This window comes from Theobroma umbraticum, unplaced genomic scaffold, assembly GCF_002168275.2.
Source record: "Theobroma umbraticum cultivar Fairchild unplaced genomic scaffold, ASM216827v3 scaffold_30.0, whole genome shotgun sequence".
Taxonomy (NCBI): domain Eukaryota; kingdom Viridiplantae; phylum Streptophyta; class Magnoliopsida; order Malvales; family Malvaceae; genus Theobroma; species Theobroma umbraticum.
Window position 1 is genome coordinate 1753326 of NW_018397254.1, and position 21195 is coordinate 1774520.

The 21195-nt window shown below is 38.1% G+C and overlaps 3 protein-coding genes across 4 annotated transcripts; 1 reads left to right on the top strand and 2 right to left on the bottom strand.

Annotated features, from left to right (window-relative positions):
* Positions 1 to 1114: 1114 nt before the first annotated feature.
* On the bottom strand, positions 1115 to 3691 carry LOC110418754 (putative pentatricopeptide repeat-containing protein At3g25970). Its single transcript, XM_021431563.2, has one exon. It carries the CDS (start codon positions 3671 to 3673, stop codon positions 1238 to 1240), a length of 2436 nt encoding a protein of 811 aa, XP_021287238.1. The 5' UTR covers positions 3674 to 3691; the 3' UTR covers positions 1115 to 1237.
* A 4962-nt stretch (positions 3692 to 8653) lies between these two features.
* Positions 8654 to 11985, top strand: LOC110423459 (uncharacterized). Its single transcript, XM_021437675.2, is given in 8 exon segments — positions 8654 to 9008; positions 9011 to 9247; positions 9250 to 9316; positions 9318 to 9589; positions 9592 to 9630; positions 9633 to 9781; positions 10889 to 11431; positions 11670 to 11985. Coding segments are annotated over 8 exon segments (1611 nt in total). The 5' UTR covers positions 8654 to 8806; the 3' UTR covers positions 11772 to 11985.
* A 5394-nt stretch (positions 11986 to 17379) lies between these two features.
* Positions 17380 to 21189, bottom strand: LOC110426040 (homeobox protein BEL1 homolog). Of its 2 annotated transcripts, none has more exons than XM_021441127.1 (5): positions 21034 to 21189; positions 19774 to 20801; positions 19011 to 19393; positions 18491 to 18551; positions 17380 to 18292 (listed from the first exon to the last, which is right to left on the bottom strand). In XM_021441127.1, exons 2-5 carry the CDS (start codon positions 20701 to 20703, stop codon positions 17681 to 17683), a joined length of 1986 nt encoding a protein of 661 aa, XP_021296802.1. In that variant the 5' UTR covers positions 20704 to 20801; positions 21034 to 21189; the 3' UTR covers positions 17380 to 17680. The 2 variants fall into 2 exon arrangements, with proteins under 2 accessions (XP_021296802.1, XP_021296798.1); XM_021441123.1 differs by having other exon boundaries at positions 19774 to 20807.
* Between the last annotated feature and the right edge of the window lie 6 nt (positions 21190 to 21195).

Consider the following 21195-nt stretch of genomic DNA (forward strand, 5'->3'; position numbering starts at 1 on the left):
ACCAGCACCAAGATTCACAGCAGGGCTGCTAGATATCTTTGAAACCCGCACGTGTAGGTGATTGTTCAAAATCATCATGCATATTAAACTATGGATAACTAATTCGGCCAGTCACCAAATCATACCATGAATTAATCCTGTCTCAAGTTGAGCCGAAAGGAATCTTTTACAGCGTGACAACTTGGCTGGCATGTCGCCCAATTCCCACTGATCTGAAAAAGTGTACTTGTAGACTTCTTCCCTCTTCCATATTAATCAATCCTCATCCCTGGTATTGTGATGAGATATCGCCGTGCTATATAAACTAGCAACCGAAGCAACTCAAGCAGGCATCTGCAATCCTCATTCATCAAACATCTAAAGTAGGAGCTGCTCAAAGAAGTTGAAGATACCCCTGTCTGCAATCATGAACAACAAGGTGACAGATATTCCAGTCAGTGCAGTTCGCAGGAGTCCCAGGGGCACAAGACCTATTCCAAAGAGGGGCCAGATAAAGTCCAGAATAGCAGCAAATGCTTTTCACTCCATTGTCTCCGTGCTATCTAAAGCCACTCCACAGCGCCATGATTCCCACAGGAAAACACACTTGAGGGAGGCCTAGAACTTTATAGTCCGTGATCATATTAAACATTGTATTACAATTACCTTATTAATGTCTTAAGGAAATTTTCTTCTTGTCCTTCTTCATCTTTTCTCGCTTGTAGTCAGGTTTTAGTTAAATACTCAGTTTCCGTTCAATAGAATTCAGTCACCAGAAACCAAAAGTTCATAGCATACACCTAAAGATAACATGAGACATGTCCACTCAAATTCCATGACCGGTGTAGATGATGCATTTGGAGAAAATATCAAATTTCTTTTCTTTATTATTATTATTTTTTTTGGAAAAAAATTCAAACCCTTCCCACTTAACAATGCAACTGACACGAACTGATCCTTAAGCTGGCAAAGGTGATAAAAGAAAAGGCCTTCCCATAAAGGAGCAGAGAACATAAACACCATAAAAGCTTTAACTCAGTTGTTTTCACCTTTATTACAAGCACTTATTTTGTCTTCCAGAGTTCAAATAGAATGCTTAAGTCAAATGCAATAAATTGTATGAGTAAGTGGATTTTATAATCCGTCCTGATTAGAGAATGAATATTGGTGCTAACGTAGGTAAGGAAATGGAAGGCACAGACCAAGTGCACCTATATTCTCGGTTGCAATATAAATGATATTGAATCCTCTTCGATGGTCATAAATCCCATAGAAAAGTACCATCATGTTCAACTATTAGTGAAGCTTGCATATGTTCATACAACTTTGTCAGCTCCAAAAATATTTCTTTATGCTCAGGGTGCAACAGGTCATCAGCAAAAAAGTAATGCATGGATCCTTTTACTTGAATCCAACTAGAACCAGGTTCCTTGCAGAGTAGTTTTTCCTTCATTTCTCTTCTCAATTTTCTCACAGCATTCCACATACCAGCTGAAGCACAAAGATTTGAAAGAAGAACATAGGCAGATTCATTATTAGGCTGCAGTTCAAGAAGTTTGCTCGCTGCAATTCTTCCCAAGTCAACATTTCCATGGATGCTGCATGCTGATAGGAGAATCTGCCATATACGAGCATCTGGTCCAATAGGCATTTGATCTATTGTCCTCTTGGCATCTTCTAGTAGTCCTACTCGGCCAAGCAGATCAATCATGCAAGCATAATGCTCTAAATGTGGGATTAAACCATGACACTCAACCATAGAGTTCATGTAATGTTGTGCTTCTAGCACTAGCCCTGTATGGCAGCATGAAGTAAGAATTCCAAGGTAAGTTATCTCATCTGGTTTGATTCCACATTCAGTCATTTTATCATAAAGCTTAAAAGCGTCATTATAACAACCATGCTGAGCATATCCTGTTATCATTGCATTCCATGCAGCCAAGTTGTCTATAGATGCATATCTAAAGGCCTTCTCTGCGTCACCTATGCTTCCACACTTACAGTAGAGGTCAATAACAGCAGTCTCAACAAAGCAATCATGATAAAATCCAGATTTAAGAGCCAGGGAATGAATCCCTCTTCCTTGTTCCAGATCTGTCATAGCACTGCAAGCTTTAAGAATGATGCTAAAAGTTTTGCTGTCTATTTCAAGGATTGAACCCACTGTGTTTCGGAAGAAATCTAGACTATCAACATGACAATTAGCATTGACCAAAGTACTCAGCATTGCATTAAGGCGCATGACACTTATATTATTAATGTCAGAAAATACCCTTCTTGCTTCATCAGTGGTGCCGCATCTCCCATATGTTGTTATCAAGCAAGACATGATATAATTGTCAAACATGAGTCCACATTTAACCATATATGAATGTATCTGCATTCCAAGGTGCAAAGAATTTGAGTCTGATACTGCTTCAAGAATGCTAGCAAGAGTATAACAATTCACTTCTACATTAAAATCACGCATATTAGAGAACATCTCAAAAGCCAGACTAACAAATCCATTATCCAAATACCCAGCAATCAGTGAATTCCAAGAAACAGAATCCTGAGAAACCATATCATCAAAGATGCACCTCGCATCATCCATTTCCCCACATTTACCATACAAAGAAATGAATGCATTGCCAACACAAACCACCTTCAACAACCCTTCCTTTTGACAAACTGCTTGGATTTGCTTCCCTAAACTTAACATCTCCTCTCCTGCAAGAGAAGATAAAACATTGATAATTGTATACTCATTCACTCCCAAACCGTTATGTTGTAAACTCGAAAACAATCCAAAAGCTTCCAAACCATCAAAAGCGGCTCCTATCCTTTCAGTCCATGAGACAATATCTGGATCTGTAATTTCATCAAACATCTTAACAGCTTCCATTCTACTTCCACACCTAGAATACATGCCCATGACAGCATTATTAAAATGAAGTGAACCACCAAACAAAAATCCCAACTTTACACCAATCCCATGAATCTGTTGCCCTTCTTTCAGATCAAACAATCCACTGATCACACCTGTCAAGCTAAACTCATTCAATTCAAACCCCAAATCCCTCATTTCCACAAAAACCTCTCTACCCCTGTCAAATTCCCCATTCCAAAAATACCCACTAATCATAGCCGTAAAAACAACATTATCAACATCCAAACACTCCCTGAAACACTTCTCAGCTGAAACCAAGTTCCCACTTTTTGCATAATTCTCAATCAACCCACTAACAAGAAAAGCCCTATTTCCGAACCCCAATGTCAAACATACCCCATGAACAATCTCATTCTCTTCTAACCTCTCACATCCTTTAACTAAACCACTCAACGTGAACACGTCAGGCTTCAAACCCAATTGCCTCAATCCATTAAACAACTCAAAAACCGGTCCGGTTCGGCCAGACCGAGCGAACCCAGAAATGAGGGAGTTGAAAGAGACCGTATCAGGATTTGGGGTGTCGAGAAAGAAGGAAAGGGCGCGTGAGAAGTCGGCGTGCTTGGAGAAGTGAGAGACGAGAGTGGCGCACAGGAAGGGGTTTAGAGAATGGCCTGATTTGATGAAATGAGAGTAGATTTGGTCTGTGAGGAGTGGAGAGTGATAAGAGAGGGAACTCCTGAGAGCTTGTGGATGGAGGTTTTGGGTTATCAGGGCTTTGATGGAGGGTTCGCAGCGGGAGACAGTTAAAGTTAGTCTCTTCATGCATGTTGGAGTCTTAACTCTTGGCTGTCCTAGTGCTTCCAAGGCGGGGGTTTAAGAGAGGTTTAAAGAATAAATAAAGAAAGACGGAATATGGGTTAAATAAATTAATTAATTAAGCTTAGGAGGAAATAATATTAATAATTACTACTACCATTTTTGTATCCTGCTAAACTTAAAATGAAATATTGATGATTATTATTATTATTGTTTATATATCAATTATATGGTTATACTTACATGTCTTAAGTTTTACCTAAAAGTTCTTTATATTTGGTAAATGGGATTGATATGTAATAGGCTATATATTTATTCAAATTTTTATTAAAATTAGAAAGATATTAATATTGTGATTGAAATTAGTAGGAGCTGGGGCTTCTAATATTAACCATAATCCAAAATTAAGCAGAATTGTCAAGCATGTCTTTTAATTTCTTTTGAAGGAAAAAGAAAATATTGTTAAAACATGTTTGCAGTGTTTTTCAATCCATTTCTTTCTTAAGACATCCATTTTTCTAGCTTCCTTGCACTGTATCAAGTAAGCTGGGCTTGTCCTGTTGGATCTAAAGTGGTCCAATCCTTACCATATTAAACCAAACAGATCCACTAGTTGCCACCAAGTGAGCATGGCCCCATTCCAATATTTCCGGGCAATCCATGTACAAAGAATGGCTACTTTATGGTTGATGTCATGGTCCGTATATTCAATGTAAAATATATGCATATAAATAAAATTTTTATTTATTATTTAAGATTTTACTGTAGGCTTTACTACATTCAATTGTACAACGATCCTGTTAAACTAGCTCTATCACTCATTAAAATAAAAGTTTATTTTAATCTGAGTTTATCTCAATCTTGTATATTTTACGTGAGTTTTACATTATTAAAAAGTTTAGTTTATTTTGAAATTATTTATTATGAATGGATATTTTTAATTTAAAAAATATATTTAAAAATAAAAAATATTATTTATAAATTTAAAATATATTTCGTCTTTTACTTTATGACATTGCGACTTTGGAAAGCGAAATTACAAAACAGATAAAAGTCAATTGGACATAAAGCTCATAAATTATTTATGAGTGGGAAATAACTTTTGCAACCTTAAGCTAAAGAGGCCTCACCACCTTTTTCCAATTTTCCTCATGATAGTGCAGTCCCCTTCCTCTCATCATAAGCTACTTCTTTTCTTTATTTAATGGACATGTCACATCTTTTATTAATTTATTTTACAGCCAATTCTTTTATAATTATTTGCACGACATGTGTTCTTCAAGGGAGAAATAGATAAATACTCCGCTTTCACTTGAAGCCAACAATGGTCGGGCTCAGATTTCATTACTTAATAAATATTCCTTTTAAGGCATGCCCCCATGCATTTAATCTAATAATCCACGCGGCAGCTAGATGATTCTCCTCTCAGCTGACCGCACCCCCCAACAACCATCAGCATCAACGTTTAAAAAATTCATCAAGAACAACAGGACCATCTAAAACCCAACCCGCTTCGATGCACGGTCCGGATTGCAGATTTGTACTTAAGTGGGAGCCGAATCACGTGTGCCGAATAGAGAGCGCAGGGCCCGCGCGACACCCTCCTCTTTCTGGCCCTTGCCAAATCTAAGGTGCTGTGCAAAATTAGCAAGTGTGGAGGTAAAAAAACAAGAAGTTCCAGTTCTCAAGGCATGATGCTAGCCTGTATGTTGGATTGGCTTTTGGCCCATAATTATTGCAGCCATGAAATTCATTCCTTTTTTTTTAAGTGAAATGATTAAAATTACGCAAGTTAGATGTGATTGGACTTTCACTATAATTATAGAGTAGAATTATACAGCGTCTTCTTCGATCATGAAAGTACAAAAGCCCATTTATAACAAAATAACACACTCACTCACCATTTACTAATTTTCTTCATAAATTATATTAAATTCAATAATCTTTTAAATTAATGAGTCTAACTATAACATACGTTTTTTTATCAATCTAACTACAATCTTAATAGCTAACATTTAAACATTTAATTCAATTTTAATGTAACAAAAAAACAATTGAGGGATTTTAACACAAACAAGTTGATGAAAAAAAACTTGTGAAAGGAAAGTGAAATCATGGAAGGATGGGAAATTGAAATTAAGTAGTATTTAAGAAAGAAGCTAAGGAGTGAGAATAGAAAAAAAAAAAAAGAAGCAAAGACACTGCATTTGGACAAAGAAATTCAAGATAAATAAAGTAGCAAAATGCAGTATAGTTTATATAAGGATAAATGATTATGGTATTTTTATGTCATTTATCTTTTCGAAAACTTTTATTAAATTATTTATATTTGATCCAAACATTTTACTCCTATGGTTTTTTTTTTAAAATACATAATGAAATGAGACAGAAATATAAAGTGAAAGTCTAATAGGAAATTTAACAGAATTTTTATAGTTTCATTATTTCACGTGGCAAAAACCCCCTAGTGAGCTATAAAGACTAGGTAGCAGTAGGGGTAGACAATTTTGGTTCTCTATTAAATATTTTCCCATTAGATAGAGAGAGAGAATATGAGCAATTTCCCTTCCACCACGATGTCTCCTTAGCCAAAAAAGTAAAATACAATGAAAGGTTTGTTTCATCTCTTTCCTAACTAGGCTTCCAGGCCCCAAGCCATCGTAGCTAAGCTCTTAGTTCGTTTTGCCTTACCTGGGAGAGAGGTTGGTTGTTCTTGGACTCTTGCCTAAATTGGTCCATACATCACCTTACCTTCGTCTCCAAAGAATGTTTCCCTTCATAATCTAATACAGTCTATCAGTTTAGTTATTTGACTCTTTGATTAACCTAACCATAGAAAATCCATAATCAGGAACTCGGAAACACCTCTCGGGAAACTTTCTCCCATATTAAAAAGTCTTGGCGCAATTGAGCTGGTGTAGACTTGCAGAAATTATGAACGAGTTAGTTAAAAGGAAAGTCAATTGACATAAAGTTTTCCCAATCATTTCTGAGCTGCAGTTTGGAGCAGGGCGATGCCCAGTCTATTTTTATAAAGGATTTTCAGTACCAGGGGTCAAACTAAGGCCAACAAAATATGATTCCACTTCTTCAGTTTCCTCCATTAACTCACTACCCCTTCATATAACTCAGGGCGTTAGAATTTAGGACGGTTTAGATCAATTAAGTAGAAATTTTTGAACAAGTACCCAAAGAATTATAAGGTCCAGCTAATCCAAATGGTCCTCTTACTCACGCGAGATTAAGAAATCATCCCCTCTATATGAATCCCGCAAAACAAGAGACCGGTCTACTTCAATTATTTCGATGCTATACTGGGTGGTTGGGCCTTGACAAACTCGACCAAACCGACACATTTTAATTATCCTTAATGCGAAGGTTTGTACATGTAAATTATTAGGTTACCCCTACCCTCTTTGAAAGCTATTATTCATATTTTATACCCTTTATATGAAAAAACAAACAAACAAACAAAAGACAGGAAAGCAAAAAGACAGTGCTATAAAGTATTGCATTAAGGTACAAATTTTAATTTCTCTTTTTTCTATTGTTTGTACTAAGGTAAAAGTCAAATTACGAATGTCACACAGTGAAGTAAGTAGTGGACTGAGAGTATGAATAAATAAAAGCCACATCATATCCTCAAGAAAAAGTAAACCCATGTCAGTTTACCTTTGGCATAGTATTTAACCATATCCCTCATCGTGATGTAATTAAAATTAAATAAAACTTGATGGTAAATTGAAGAATCATTTTCCCCATGTGCCATGGGAAAGGGATTTGCTTAATTAGATGATTCCCTTTTCTTTTTGCTAAATATGTATAAGATAAACAATTATATCATTGCAACAAAGTTTTGCATCCTCGAGATAGGTTTTCCTTATTCCAAATCATATCATGGTAAGTTACGCAAACGATCTGTTTCTCTTTATATCCCATTATGTTCCATCTAAACTTACAACCTTTCATTCTTCAAAACATATGAGCATGTCGATGGCTTTGGCTACCATCTATTGAGCTATGAGATTGAGTTTCTTTGAGACAAAGAAGGAAATTCCGTGCAATCTCACTGTGATAAAGAGAAAGGATTAAATGCAAAAAATACAAGGCAAAGAAAGAAAAGAGAAAGACCTCCCCAAACTTGGGTCTGATCTGTTTTTGCTCTCTCTTCTTGGTTTTAGTATAAATTTTTTTCCTCTTATCAACAAGCCGGTGGAATTCCCATCACTCAAAAACACAAGACAAAACAAAGGAAATTCCAGAAAACAAAACCGTTAAATGCATATTGCTGGTTATCTCTGCAACTCAACCCATTTTTGTTTTTGTTCTTCATCTTGCTCTTCTCTTCTTCTGGCTTGAAATCGCGGCAAAATCTTTCTCTTTTGGAATTCATCTTCTCCCTTCCTATCTGACCAACAATTCCTCATCACGAAAAATATAGGACAAGAGAGATACAAAATTTCCCCGCAAACAAAACGTTACGGATCTTGCTAAGAGTCTGTGCACGTAAAATCAATTCAAGCTGTTCTTTTGTTGCAGTCTGCTTTTATATTTGGCCCAGATGACAGGGATGAACGAACCCTGCAAATTACGCGCATTTTTGCCCTAAATCCTCTTGTTTCTTCTGTAGCCAATTGTTGGCTGATACGTGTTATTTCCGGCCTTGGAAAACAAGGTGGGGTTACCTGCCAGATCTAGGACCACATTACTACAATCTAACTCGCTCACATGATTCTACAAATCTCAGTGAACCACACCCAAAGAAAAAAAAAAAAATTCTCTTCAGACCCAAAAACAACATAAATATGTTTATTTGCTCGGGGTAGTTCTCATTCAGGGTGGTTTGCAACCCGGCAACAATGCAAGCGAGCCCCTTTACTTCTCTGAAACAAGTCACCTCCTTTTCTTTTCATCTTCTCCATCTTCTTCACTTGTCTCCATTTTGTCCTAAACCCCAAATTTCATTTTGATTTCCCTGGCGTACATTCTGATCTTTGAAACTAGAAACATTTACTTATTCTCTTGCCAGATTTAACAAAGCCCCCCCACTTTAGATTCTCCAACGAAATCTAACAGCACATGTAACAGAAAAGAATCTGTAATTGCTGAACAGTGCTAAAAAAAAGAAAGAAAAACAAAATGAAAGACAGCAAGAAAGATTCAGAGAAAGTGGTGTGGGATCAGATTCAGATGAGAAGCGCATCAGGCAACCCGCTTGTTCCTGGACCCTCAGCTCGACCCATTCCCAAGCTCATGGTCTGGTTAATCCTCTTCGTTTCGGTTACCTACGTTATGTACACTCTTAACCTCTTAACAACTTCGGCTCAACAAACGTGTGACGATCCCCATTTACTGCTACTCTCCATCGCTCTTCACACTTTCCCAACAAAACAAGCTTGACATCTCCTCACTTGAGTCTCAATAAAACGTCTGAGACAACGACACGCCTTCACCATCGAGATGTCCGAGAAAAACCAGTGGTAGTACAAATACAACGGACTCCACCCAAACCAAACCTGACTGAAATTCACGACGTGGTTTTTGGAATCGCAGCTTCTTCCAAGCTATGGCAGCAGAGGAAAAGTACATTAAAGATTGGTACAAGCCAAACCAAATGCGAGGCGTAGTTTGGCTCGATGATCGCGTGAAACTCCCCCGAAGACAAGCGAACCCTTCCACCGGTTCGAGTCTCCAGCGACACTTCCAACTTCGCGTACACGAACCGGCAAGGTCACCGGTCCGCGATTCGGATCTCGCGGATCGTGACGGAGACGTTGAGGCTCAAGATGGATAACGTCAGGTGGTTCGTGATGGGTGACGACGACACCGTTTTTATCACGGATAATCTGGTTAGGATCTTAAGGAAATATGATCATACCCAGTATTATTACATAGGGAGCTTGTCGGAATCTCATATTCAGAACATTTTTTCTCGTACGGCATGGCTTACGGCGGCGGCGGCTTCGCATTAGCTACCCATTGGCTAAGGCTTTGGCAAAGATGCAAGACCGGTGTATTCAGAGATACCCCGGATTGTACGGCTCCGATGATCGAATGCAGGCTTGTATGGCTGAACTCGGTGTTCCACTCACTAAGGAACTCGGTTTCCACCAGGTCGGTGACTCAATTTTGTCACTTTCTGAGTTAAAGTGCATTATTTTGAGGGTTTCTAGCTTTTTCTGGAATTGGTTTTTTTTTTTACCAACATCAATGTTACTGGTATAAATATTTCTAATTATGTTGGGGTAGTTAATCTGGATTGTATTTAATGCTACTGGTGTTCATGAAGTTAATAGTACTAATAGCATGGAAAAGGGGGCGAGAGCGGACTTTATTCCTCCCGAATTGGTTAAATTTCGGTTACGAGAATGAGATTAATGGGCGCTGAAGTTGTGGTTTTATTGACCGTAATTTTGGTGTATCGACCTGGGACGGGTGATTAGCTCGACGCTTGATCTTCGTCCGTACCCGTGGTTCGTAGCCGTAGGTGAGGCGGTGGAACCCAGGTGTTGGTAGGGTTTGGACCCGGTTTTGTCACATTTATGTTGGGTTTTGCTCAAGCGCCTAGTTTAGTACGTGGCTGTCACGCTCCTTTGACTGTAAGAGGGAACAGCGTCGAGAGGGTGTGGCCCCTTGGGGTGGGAGTGACGTCGTACGTGTTTTCAACTGGTGGAGCCTTGTGCGGCAATGATTTTTTTGCCGTGGCCTCATGATTTTTTTTTCCCTAGTTAGTCAAGCTAATTATTGGCTGCACTTGTTGTTGGGGCTAAATATCTTATGAACTGCTAATTACATGTTTAGCTCATAGGTGCACTAGATTAAAACTGTCATTTGACTAAATTACGAGATAGGACGTGATCGTTTTATCCAAGTGTGTGCGGTGATTGGTTTGAATTGGTATGATGAATTGAGTTTCTACATTGTATATTATGTGTGAGGCCTGCATACCAACCCCCATATATAATATTGGTGGAGCACGCGAGTCAGTTGTTTGTATCGTGTGCATTTAGTAGATTGGATGTCATTGTCTATGAGGAAAGTGGCCTTCCTGGTAATTTTCAATTCCAATTAGGTGTTCATTGTTAATGCTGAAGCTGTATGCTTCATTGCAGGAACAACGTTTCCACTAACTTATAATGCTATGACTTTTGTACTTGAGAATTTGTCATTCAAAAACAATTGCTGATTCTATGTGTTTCTTGTTGGTTTTATGGCAATCAGTATGACGTGTATGGGAACTTGTTTGGACTCCTTGCTGCACATCCTGTTACGCCATTGGTGTCACTGCATCACCTTGATGTTGTTGAGCCTATCTTCCCCAATGTGACCAGGGTTCAAGCCCTTCAGCGGCTTATGCTACCTTCAAAGCTGGATTCAGCAGGGATCATGCAGCAGTCCATCTGCTATGACAAAACTAAGAGTTGGACCATTTCAGTTTCATGGGGTTTTGCTGTTCAAATTTTTAGAGGAATCTTTTCACCTAGGGAGATGGAAATGCCTTCGAGAACATTCTTGAATTGGTACAGGAGAGCAGATTACACGGCATATGCATTCAACACTCGTCCTGTTAGCCGAAATCCATGCCAAAAACCTTTTGTGTTTTACATGTCAAGGGTGAGAACGGATTCTGAACTAAATCAGACTGTGAGTGAGTATGAGCGGCACCGTGTTCCTCACCCTCCCTGTAGATGGAAGATGGCTGATCCTGCTGAGCTTGATACGGTGATTGTCAACAAGAAACCTGACCCACATCTATGGGATAGAGTAAGCTGCTTCAGCATCATTTTGTTTTTTTACTTTATTTGCAATTGTACATAAAAAAGTTCAATTTGATCTCTAGTCAATCAAGTATCAAAAACTCATTGGTATAGGTTTATCTAGGGAAGGCTGTTCCTAATCACCTACCCTGGAGCTTTCTACTTCTGAACTCAGTTATTTAGAGAGAGGGTAACGTATTTGTTTAGTAAAAAAATATGACATGGCCTTTTTATCTTTCTGGCAGTCGCCGAGAAGAAACTGTTGCAGGGTCATGGAATCGAAGGGGCAAGGAACCATGGTGGTGAATGTGGGTGTATGTAAGGATGGTGAGGTCAGTGAAATATAGTGATTGAAGTTGATTGTTTTAGGTGCTAGCTTCTTGTTTTTCTTCTTTCACCCTTGATCACTGTCATTCCTAATTTTTTTCTTAATTTACCCCCCAAGTCTCCAATTTTGTATCTGTCTGCAAGAGTAGAGACTGTCATTAGGGAAACAAAAAGCAAAATGTATGTTGTATAAAAAGTCCATACAACTTTAATACATATCTTAGTCTGGTATCACTCTTCTGTTTCTTTCTCAATAGGAGTACGGAATTATCTCATCCCCCACTGTGATCCATATCGCATGGCCTAAAGGTCAATAGGGCTTACTTAACAACCTAAAGGTCAAAGAGCATGCCTTGCTGAAGCATCAAGCGACCAGAATCATTTCTTTAATGAACGGAACAAGTCAGTAACAAACAAATTAAGAAGAATAGTAGTAATTTACGGATTAATGATGACGTGCTTATTTGAAACACAATAAATGATATGCTGATGCTGAGAGAGGAAGGAGACCAAAGAATATATCAAAGGAAACTATGCAAAGAGGCTTTTACCGGCCTGCAATGGTGCTCCTCAGAAGTCAACCATCGCTCTTTGTGTTCACCTAAATTAAACAACTCAAAACTCCCTGACTGTAACCCTGGTTCAAAGTGTAACGCACACAGTTTCAAAATACGACGACAGTACTCCCGTGATATTACTTCTGCGGCCCACGACCAGTTCATTCCAGGAGATGAGAGCCACGCATAATGGATGTCTGGTGTTTGTGGCAGTAACTGGTAGGAATTCATCCCCGAGTGTACACACATAATTTTCCTTAAAAGTTACTGGGTTGTGCAGTACTTTTCTGAATCTGAAAGGGAGAGTTAGGATCAAAAGAGCAGTGAAGGCAGAGAGCCAGTAATGCAACACGATCATGTAAATTTTTGCTGTCGTAAGTGAAGAACTGAATTGAAGGAATCAAGGCAAGGGTACTTTGAGCTTGGAGGAGGTGGTCCATAACCACGGGATGCAGTATCATCACTACTAGATCCTTGATCCAAGAAAAGCTCACCCTTTTGCTAGCCTGAGGACATGGTTCTGTGACTCTATATTAATGATCGCGCCCTGAAGAATCTACAGTGGTCCATCTGCTCATTCTGAGGACCAGTGCAGTTTTCATTATGCTTTCTTAATTTTTATTTATTTATTTTTAAATACTAATACTTAGGATGATCATATCTAATTGTCTTGTCCTCTTGGGGTCTTGGGTCTTGCTCATATTAAGACCCAACATGACGAGGTATCTGTTTGATTATTTACTGTTTATTCAGTGCTTATCCACGCTTCCAACATCCAAGGGCCCCTTTTCAATTAAAATACTTAGCAAGATGGGTCGTGTGCAATTCTAGAATTATTTATTTATATCGATTACCTTTAATATTTTAATACTATAATTCTTATAGTGAGAACAAAATCAAGAGTTCACTACCCATCGGAAATTCTCCTATCCTGAGTAGATCTTTGTTTTTCACAAAGAACATTTGTCAAAGATTCTTACAAGTTAGAATTTTGTAAGGTTGCATATGATATTGCTGATCATGAATAATAAATTATTTGAGATTAAATTTAGGACCAACTTGTTGATACCATAATACAAGGTGGAGGATTGTAAAGCCATGTAACATTTCCTTTTACCAAAACATTCTCACATAGACATTGCAGCATTTGATTGATGACGGTCTTTCCTGAGCTAATTAAATAGGCCTTGTAATTTACTTCCAAATTCCCCAAAACAAAGAGAGTAAAGTAAAGGGTAGTTTGGATGTAGGCATGGGGACGTTTCTCCATTTGGAGTAGGTCCACACCATTATAACGTATACAAGATTTGCCTAAGTAGGCATTTTATTTGGCTCAATCGCTGATCAAATCAAGTTTAGTGGAATGATGAGGCCAACTGGCCTCAAAAAAAGTGTCGGTGCCATCCCTATCTGTAACGGCGACGAACGAGCCCAAAGTTTGATAACGTCGTTCAGTGACAAGGTGACAGGAAGGTAAACCAATGGAACCGACCGTAGGGAAAACTGTGGGAGGTCCCACCCACCTGGGGATTGTTGGATCCCATGGATGGAGGGAGATACAGACAAGGAAATGTCGTAGATCGAGGTGGCAGTACGGTGGGTCCACCGCATGATCAAATCATCAAATGGCTGATGATGCTAATGCTGTTCTGTTGATGCTCATCAACTCTTTTGTTGCTTAGTAGGCACTAGGCGCTGTGCTGGGCTCTTTTGTTGGAGTTAAAAAGTAATTTCTTTAAAAAAGAAAAACGCAATTTACTGAGAAATTATTATACTGTTTCTTCTTATTTTATTTATTTTCTTTTATCAAAGAGTAAATCTTAAGTTTATAATTAAAAATTTTTTTAAGGGTAATTTTATGAAAGACATTAAAAGTAGAAGTAGATATGAGTCATGGTGAATTTGTCTCTTTTATAACCGAAATAATCAATACAACAAAAATATTATAAATAAGTAAAAGGTTAGGTAAATTTACAAGTAAGAGTTTTATTTTATTTGATAAATATGTTTTTTAAATTAAAAATATGAGTTGTAACACAATCACGTATTACACATTTATGACCTGAAAGTCATTATTTTCGTATTAACAATCACATCAATTTCAACTTAAATGGACATATTTATTTTTAATATTATTAAATGTCGGTAGTTTCCTTTTCTCATATTTTTTTCCCCATTAATGTTGCTTTCTGCACGTGAATAAAGAAAACGGGTGAAAGAGATGTTAAGGCCCAACAGGTTTGACATGGTCTTCTCGACCATTTAGATTTTTCCTTGAAGGGCCCATCTCTTTTGTGTTTGGGTCTATAGCACAAACCCATGAAGCATTAGGCTTCTTGACCCAACATGGTGTGCCCAAAAGCCCAAACAATTTACTTATTTCTGGACCCAAAAGCCCAAAGTCCTTGGGGTTTCTTAGAAACCTGAAGTTGCAAAGTGGTGCTAAAAATGACAAACTGAATCAACCGCCAGATTGAATGTCAGCCATTGGAATACTTATAAGGCAAAGTTGCAGATTCATAGTATTTTCCTTTTCCTGAATAAAACTCTTCTGTTTGGGTAGGTGGGTTTGCATTGATCAATGCAAAAAGCACAGTACATGCAGCTGGGCATATTAATGTGGTCCATCCTGTGTTTTGGTCCAACTGATAAGCCCATCACATGTTCGTGGAGGACCTCGACCCCCTTTCCCACCGGGGGGATAAGAGATTTCAATTGATAAAGAAATAAGTTGTTCTACCCTACTGGTTTAATCATCTGGTGTAATTAATGATCCTTGGCCAAGAGTTTCAATCTCCAAGTATTTTCCTCTTTTGGCTTTAAAGAAAGCAATATTTTACACTACGAACATACATATATACACTCTGCTAGCTATTTGTTGCATGCACCATGTTGTAACTTACATTAATGCACTCTCCTCTCTCGTACAATGTTTAGGTAAAAGCTTGTCAACAATTATTGGACAGAAAGGAGGAAAAAGAAACAGTTTTATAACCAATAGAATCAATAAGTTGTTTAATCCAACATGGCAAATGGCGCATGCACAATGAGAGGAAAAAAGCTCACACAGAATTTCCTGTTGGAGAACATTCAGCAAGAATATAATATATACCAAGTTGGCTGACAAGTGGAAGGATGAGGGAACAGAATGGGAAAAGCTTCTATTGCTTTTGCATAAATTAACCCCTTTATCTATGATAATCATAGGCTCAAAGTGTGTGTATATATATATACACACACATACATATATAACTAGGTACGTAGTTGAGGAAATGGTGCATTTAATTCCAGCATCAGCAACATTTCGATCGAAGCCTAGGATGGAGGACACCAAATCCCAGTGCAACCTAACTAGGTTTATTTATGTGGGATATGCATGGAAGCATATATGAAATAATGGTAGAAATGTTTGACAAAGAACTGCTGCATGCATTCAAAGTCTTAAATAAAACCCAAATATATACACTTGCTGGCAGAGTTTACCAGGGCCGGCTTTGACCACACCTACACTCAAATGATCTTCGTTTTTTAGACATTGAAACCCTTTGGTAATCCATGAGAGAGAACAAAGGTGGGATGTTTTGGCATGCCTTGGAACTGTGACAGGCTGACAGAGAGCTATGGATTTAAATCACATTGTTCCCCTCTCAGAGAATTGGAAAGATTCCCTTAAATTTTGAGAAAGAAAGAAAAAAGCAAGAACATTCTATCAGCAAAAAACAGGAATTGAAGTCTGTCCTTTTCAGTTGCAAATATCCCTCCAAAATATGTGTTTGAACTGTGACTGCAGAAATTATGCTAACACGATATCTTTAAATACGTTTGTAACCCTTATTATTTGCAACTAAAACATGTCATAAAAGAATATCAAGGTTTATTCCTTTCTAAAAATCCCAGCAACCGCCATGACCATTTGAAGGTAAAGAAGGAAAACATGGAGTCTCTCTTTTTTTGCCCAAAACAAACCATGGGAAGAATAATGCTTTTTCAGGATGTCACCTTCACATGAAAAGCCAAGTTAGGCATGCGTTTTTTATCATTATTTTTGCTCACAATTTACAAGAATGATATTAAAACTTTTTATTTATTTTGAAAGGTTATTGAGCAAAATGATTAAAACATTATGCAGCATATCAATATTGCAGTCATTATGAACTATTACATGCATGCAATCACTGGAATGGTACTGACCCATTCTTTTCCTTGTTCTCACTTTTAATTTTGAAGCAAATTAAATGGGCATTTATGGCATGCATTGGGTGATCAGATGCATCTAGTTATGTTAGGTTATTCCCTCATGCTTTTAGTAGATTACTTTGCCTATTTTGTTTAAGCCAATATTACGCAAGATAGAGGGGTGTACTTGTTATTTAGGGCATAATCTTGACACAATAAGTTCTTCCTCTATTATTAAAACCGTTTTCACATATCTAGCTATGAATTGTAGACCACAACTAAAAGTAGATTCTGGCATTGGGTTTATCTGCTGTGTAGGGGGCTTATAATTAAATGATGGGAATTCATTTGGGGTTCTTCAATTAATTAACCTTTATGTAAAACTTGTTTCTGAACAATGGAAGAAGAAGAAAAAAGAGAGATAATCCTAGAGGGAAAAACCTAATAGCTTGTACACACTATCTAAAAAGGAAGTTAGTGAAGGCACCTTTACACAGGCAAAAGCATAAGCATAAACCATGCCAAAGTTGACAAATCATAAAGCAGGCAATTCTCATGGACATGAAATATCATCTTCAGGAAGATGAATTAGGGACCACAGCAATTGAAACGATCACGATATCTTGTAAATTCTTATGGGGGAGTTGTCTTAATCTCCAAAACTAAGGACCCCCAACCAAATTGTGTTGCTAAATTAATTTGTCTTTATAGAAAAGGGAAAAAAATATCTAGATGAGCCCCAAAAGAAAATATTTAAAGTTCCAATTGAAACAAGAACCACAAACGACTCAATCACTTAGCTTGGGCACAGAGAGAGAGAGAGAGAGAGGGAGGAAGGGTCTAACAACTGATATAATAGGCTAAAGTTTTGGCAAAAACAGATTCCACCCAGAAGAGGAAAGAAATATCTGTATAACCCTTGCATCAATAACTGGCAAATCCCAAATTAGACTTGCAGTAAATAAACATATGTTCTTCCAATTGAAAAAGAACTACCAGCCATTGAACTAATGTTCATAGTATAACTAAATTAACAAGTGTAGCTTTACGTATATAGATATTTTATATGTATTCAGTATTTATCTATGCCACCTAAACTATTTATCTACCATATTACCATCCTTCGATGAGAATAATGAACCCCACCAACAATTTGATTGAGTCTTTTTTTTTTTCTTTCTTTGTTTTTCCCCCTTCTATCCAGCCAAATCATGAAGCAACTGTGCCCCCATCAAGTTCCTGTAAGGCAAATGCTGTCCCTCACCATCTAAAAGTGAGTACTGAACTTGTTGACAATCTTCAATGTGGTCTCTAGGGTAAAAGAGAGAACTTTGAGATGCGGGAGAGAAGGCCAAGCTCACCCCAGTCCCACCATGCTGTTGCAACCCTAACGTCAATGACACACCGCCGCCATTGAAATTTTGGTTGGCATTGTCACTCCCATAAGATACCCCACCCGCCGTGTGATGACTGTAGGAAGAGAAGTCCAACTCCATAGCACCGTAGGTTCCAAAATTTTGTGGCTGATGCAAGTGCTGGTTTTGAAGGGTTTTAGCACTTTTCGCATCATTTTTGTCTGGGTTAGTGACAATGGAAGACAGACATTCCGAATCGACTCGAACGAGCTGGTCCGGGGTGGGTTTCTGATCTGTGGGAGGGTTTTGATTAGGCCGGCCATTGTCGTCACCATCAGTAGCTCCATCCGAGGAGGCCATGTTGTTTTCGTGCTCTTTTATTTCTTCCAAGTACATTTCTTCCACCATTGGTTTCCATAGCCTCACTCTCGCATTAATAAACCAATTGGATACCTATTGGAAAACGAGTAAATACAAAGGGCATATCATATTATTATATAATACGATGAAATATATTTTGGTATGATGGAAATACAATAATTGCATATGATTATAATAACTTAAGATCAAAACAAGACATGCTCCATTGATAATATAAAATAATTCATGGGGGCCGAATAAAAATATATAGAGAGGGGAATGTGGACATGCCTGGCTTCTCGAGAGACCGGTTTGGCGGGCTAAGATATGTTTATCAACATCGCTTGGATACCTGCAAAAGTTTTGTCATGGAAATCACGGAGTTAGTATTGAAGCTATGCAGCCATGGAGAGTACTTTTGGAAACTTGTTCGTGAGGGAAAGATGGGTCCTAGATATATATGTTGACAGAATCAAATCCGCATAAAAATAACAGAGAGAAGCTGACCAAGCAAATATATAGGGGGAAAGAAGCTAAATGATTGAAGTAAGATGACAAAAATAAAATGTGGAATCTGAATGGGGATGGGTAGAAACTAACAAGGACTACATTGCTTTTGCAAGCAAAATGATTGAGACTCAACATAAGAGAAACTTACTGGACTATAACAACTTGAAGAGTTGTTTTTTTTTTTTTTGGTTAGTAGAAAACATTGGTTCCCTCACAAAATCTACTTTGTATTTTACGTATAAAAAACCTTGTATCTTGTAAAGAGAGAGGATGATAGGTGGAGAGAAAGAGAGATACTTACGGGTGAAGAAAATGCTCAAACAACCAAGCTCGAAGAACAGAAACAGATCTTTCTGGCAGGCCTCTTTGGGGTCTCCATGGATGACTCTCCATCATGCTCATCTGTTGAAAAGCCTTTTGTTGCCTCAAAGCTTGATCAAGGACCCTTAGCCTTGGTGTTTCGCCTCTCGTTGTGCCCGGTGCAACTGGGTCTTTTTCTCCCATGGCCTTCCTTGTAGCCTGAATCTGACTAACAATCCCATCCCTTAAGCATCTAAAATGCCTTGACATAGCCTTGGAGGCTAACGCTGAATACACTGATGCTGCGCCGGTGCCAGCCACAGCTTCGAAGGAAGATACCACGGCTTTCATTTGATCACAGTAGTGCCTGTATCTTCTGTCCACCTAAAGATACACATGAAGATAGAAAGGGATAGGAGTGAGAGTTGAATTTTCTCTTCATACATGTTAACGAAAAGAAATGAGAGTTACAGCATGGAATACATACAAAGGCAGAGTAACAAGATGAAAAATAAGATGCCATGAAAAGAAAAGGAATAGAGGTTTCTGAAAGTTAATGAAAAGCAAAAATTGTCACGATGTGGGCATTTATGGGGAGGCCCCAAGTCACTAAATTAGTTCAAGAAACGAAATTTGGACACCCCCATTTCAATCAACCACCCAGTAAAATTTCAAGACTTCATTTTTCATAATTTGGATAAAAGAAAAAACATGTTCCTTCGTTGAAAAGATGGGAAGTTGAAACTGAAACACTTATATCATACCTCTTCCAGCATTGAAAACAGCTTGGTTTTTCTTTTCTGTAACTCAATGAAGTCAAGAGAATAAAGGGGTTGCTTCCTTGAAGAGCTAGCTCCATTCTCATCATCCCACTGTTTGGTCTTATGGATCTGCTTTTGCTTTGATGCATCGATTTGCTTTGTTCCAAGGCTGCAAAACTCATTCAAAAGTTCCTGAGCAGGACCCAAGTACTTTGAACTCCTGAGTTGGAACAGCCCTTGATGATGTAGATTTGCAGCTTTTCCCAGAAATCCGTCTTGGATCATTTGTTGTTGCTGTTGAATATTTGCAGGCTTGCCAAAGAAACCATCTCTAGAACTTGAACCAATAAACCTCATATCATCTTGCTGATCATGATTGCTGTGACTGGTTTGTCTGAGTTCAAAAGACTGTAGCCCAATACTACTAGGATTGCTTGATGAAAGAGAGAGTGAAAGACCTTGACTTGGCCTCTCGTTTCCTTCACAAGGAAAAACACACCTCAAAGAAGAATCATCAACAAGCAACCTGTTCTCTTGCCAAGGAGCTGACTCAGGTCCAACAATAAGATTCTCTGTACTAGTTTCAGATATCCCAGTTGTGAACTCAGGTTTGTGGAAGTCATGTTGATAGAAATCGCTTGTTGACTCACTGATTGTCTTCGAAGAAGAAGGACCAGGATTGGTTCCATGTTTGTTGAAGAACCCTTTCCACATGACCGTGTTGCTATCACCTTGTTGCTGTAGATTCTTTGAAAACCCTATCATCTCCATGCCTGTTGTCAAGTTGAAGATCTCTGGGTTGGATTCAAAGCCTTGGATCTGATTCACCAGATGGGTTTGCATGGTTGAGTTACCAGATGAAACATCTGAGTAACAAAAACCAGTTGATGAGACCATATTCCTTGATTTATCTTCACAGAGTTCTCTAGCCATGTAACCCAAATTAATTTTTTCTCTTCCTTTTGTTCCTTTGTTTATGCTTCTCGTTGCCCGCTAGCTTCTCAGATACTGATCAAAAGTTGATGCTGATTCTGCAACTACAATTGCATCAAGATTCACTCCAACAATGAAGGGAAGCCATAAACCCAGCTATTAAAGCACAGTTAAAAAAGCTCATAAACAAAAATCAATTTTTGTTAACAAATTTTATGAGACTTTAAAAGTTCCCTTTTGATCACACAAATAAACAAAAAGAGAAAACTTTGGTTTCATTTCTTCTTTTAGACCAAACTTAATGTATGAGAGAGAAAAGGGTGGCCTTACCAGTTATGGAACAAGTTGAAACTATGTTGTTAAAGAATCAACAGAAATGGACTTTTCTTTGTGGGAGATTGATGATGATGAGGAAGAAGAAGAAGAAGAAATAATTAGAAGGAAGATTGTGAAGAAGGAGAAGGAGATTGTGATGGTTGTGATGAGAGGAAC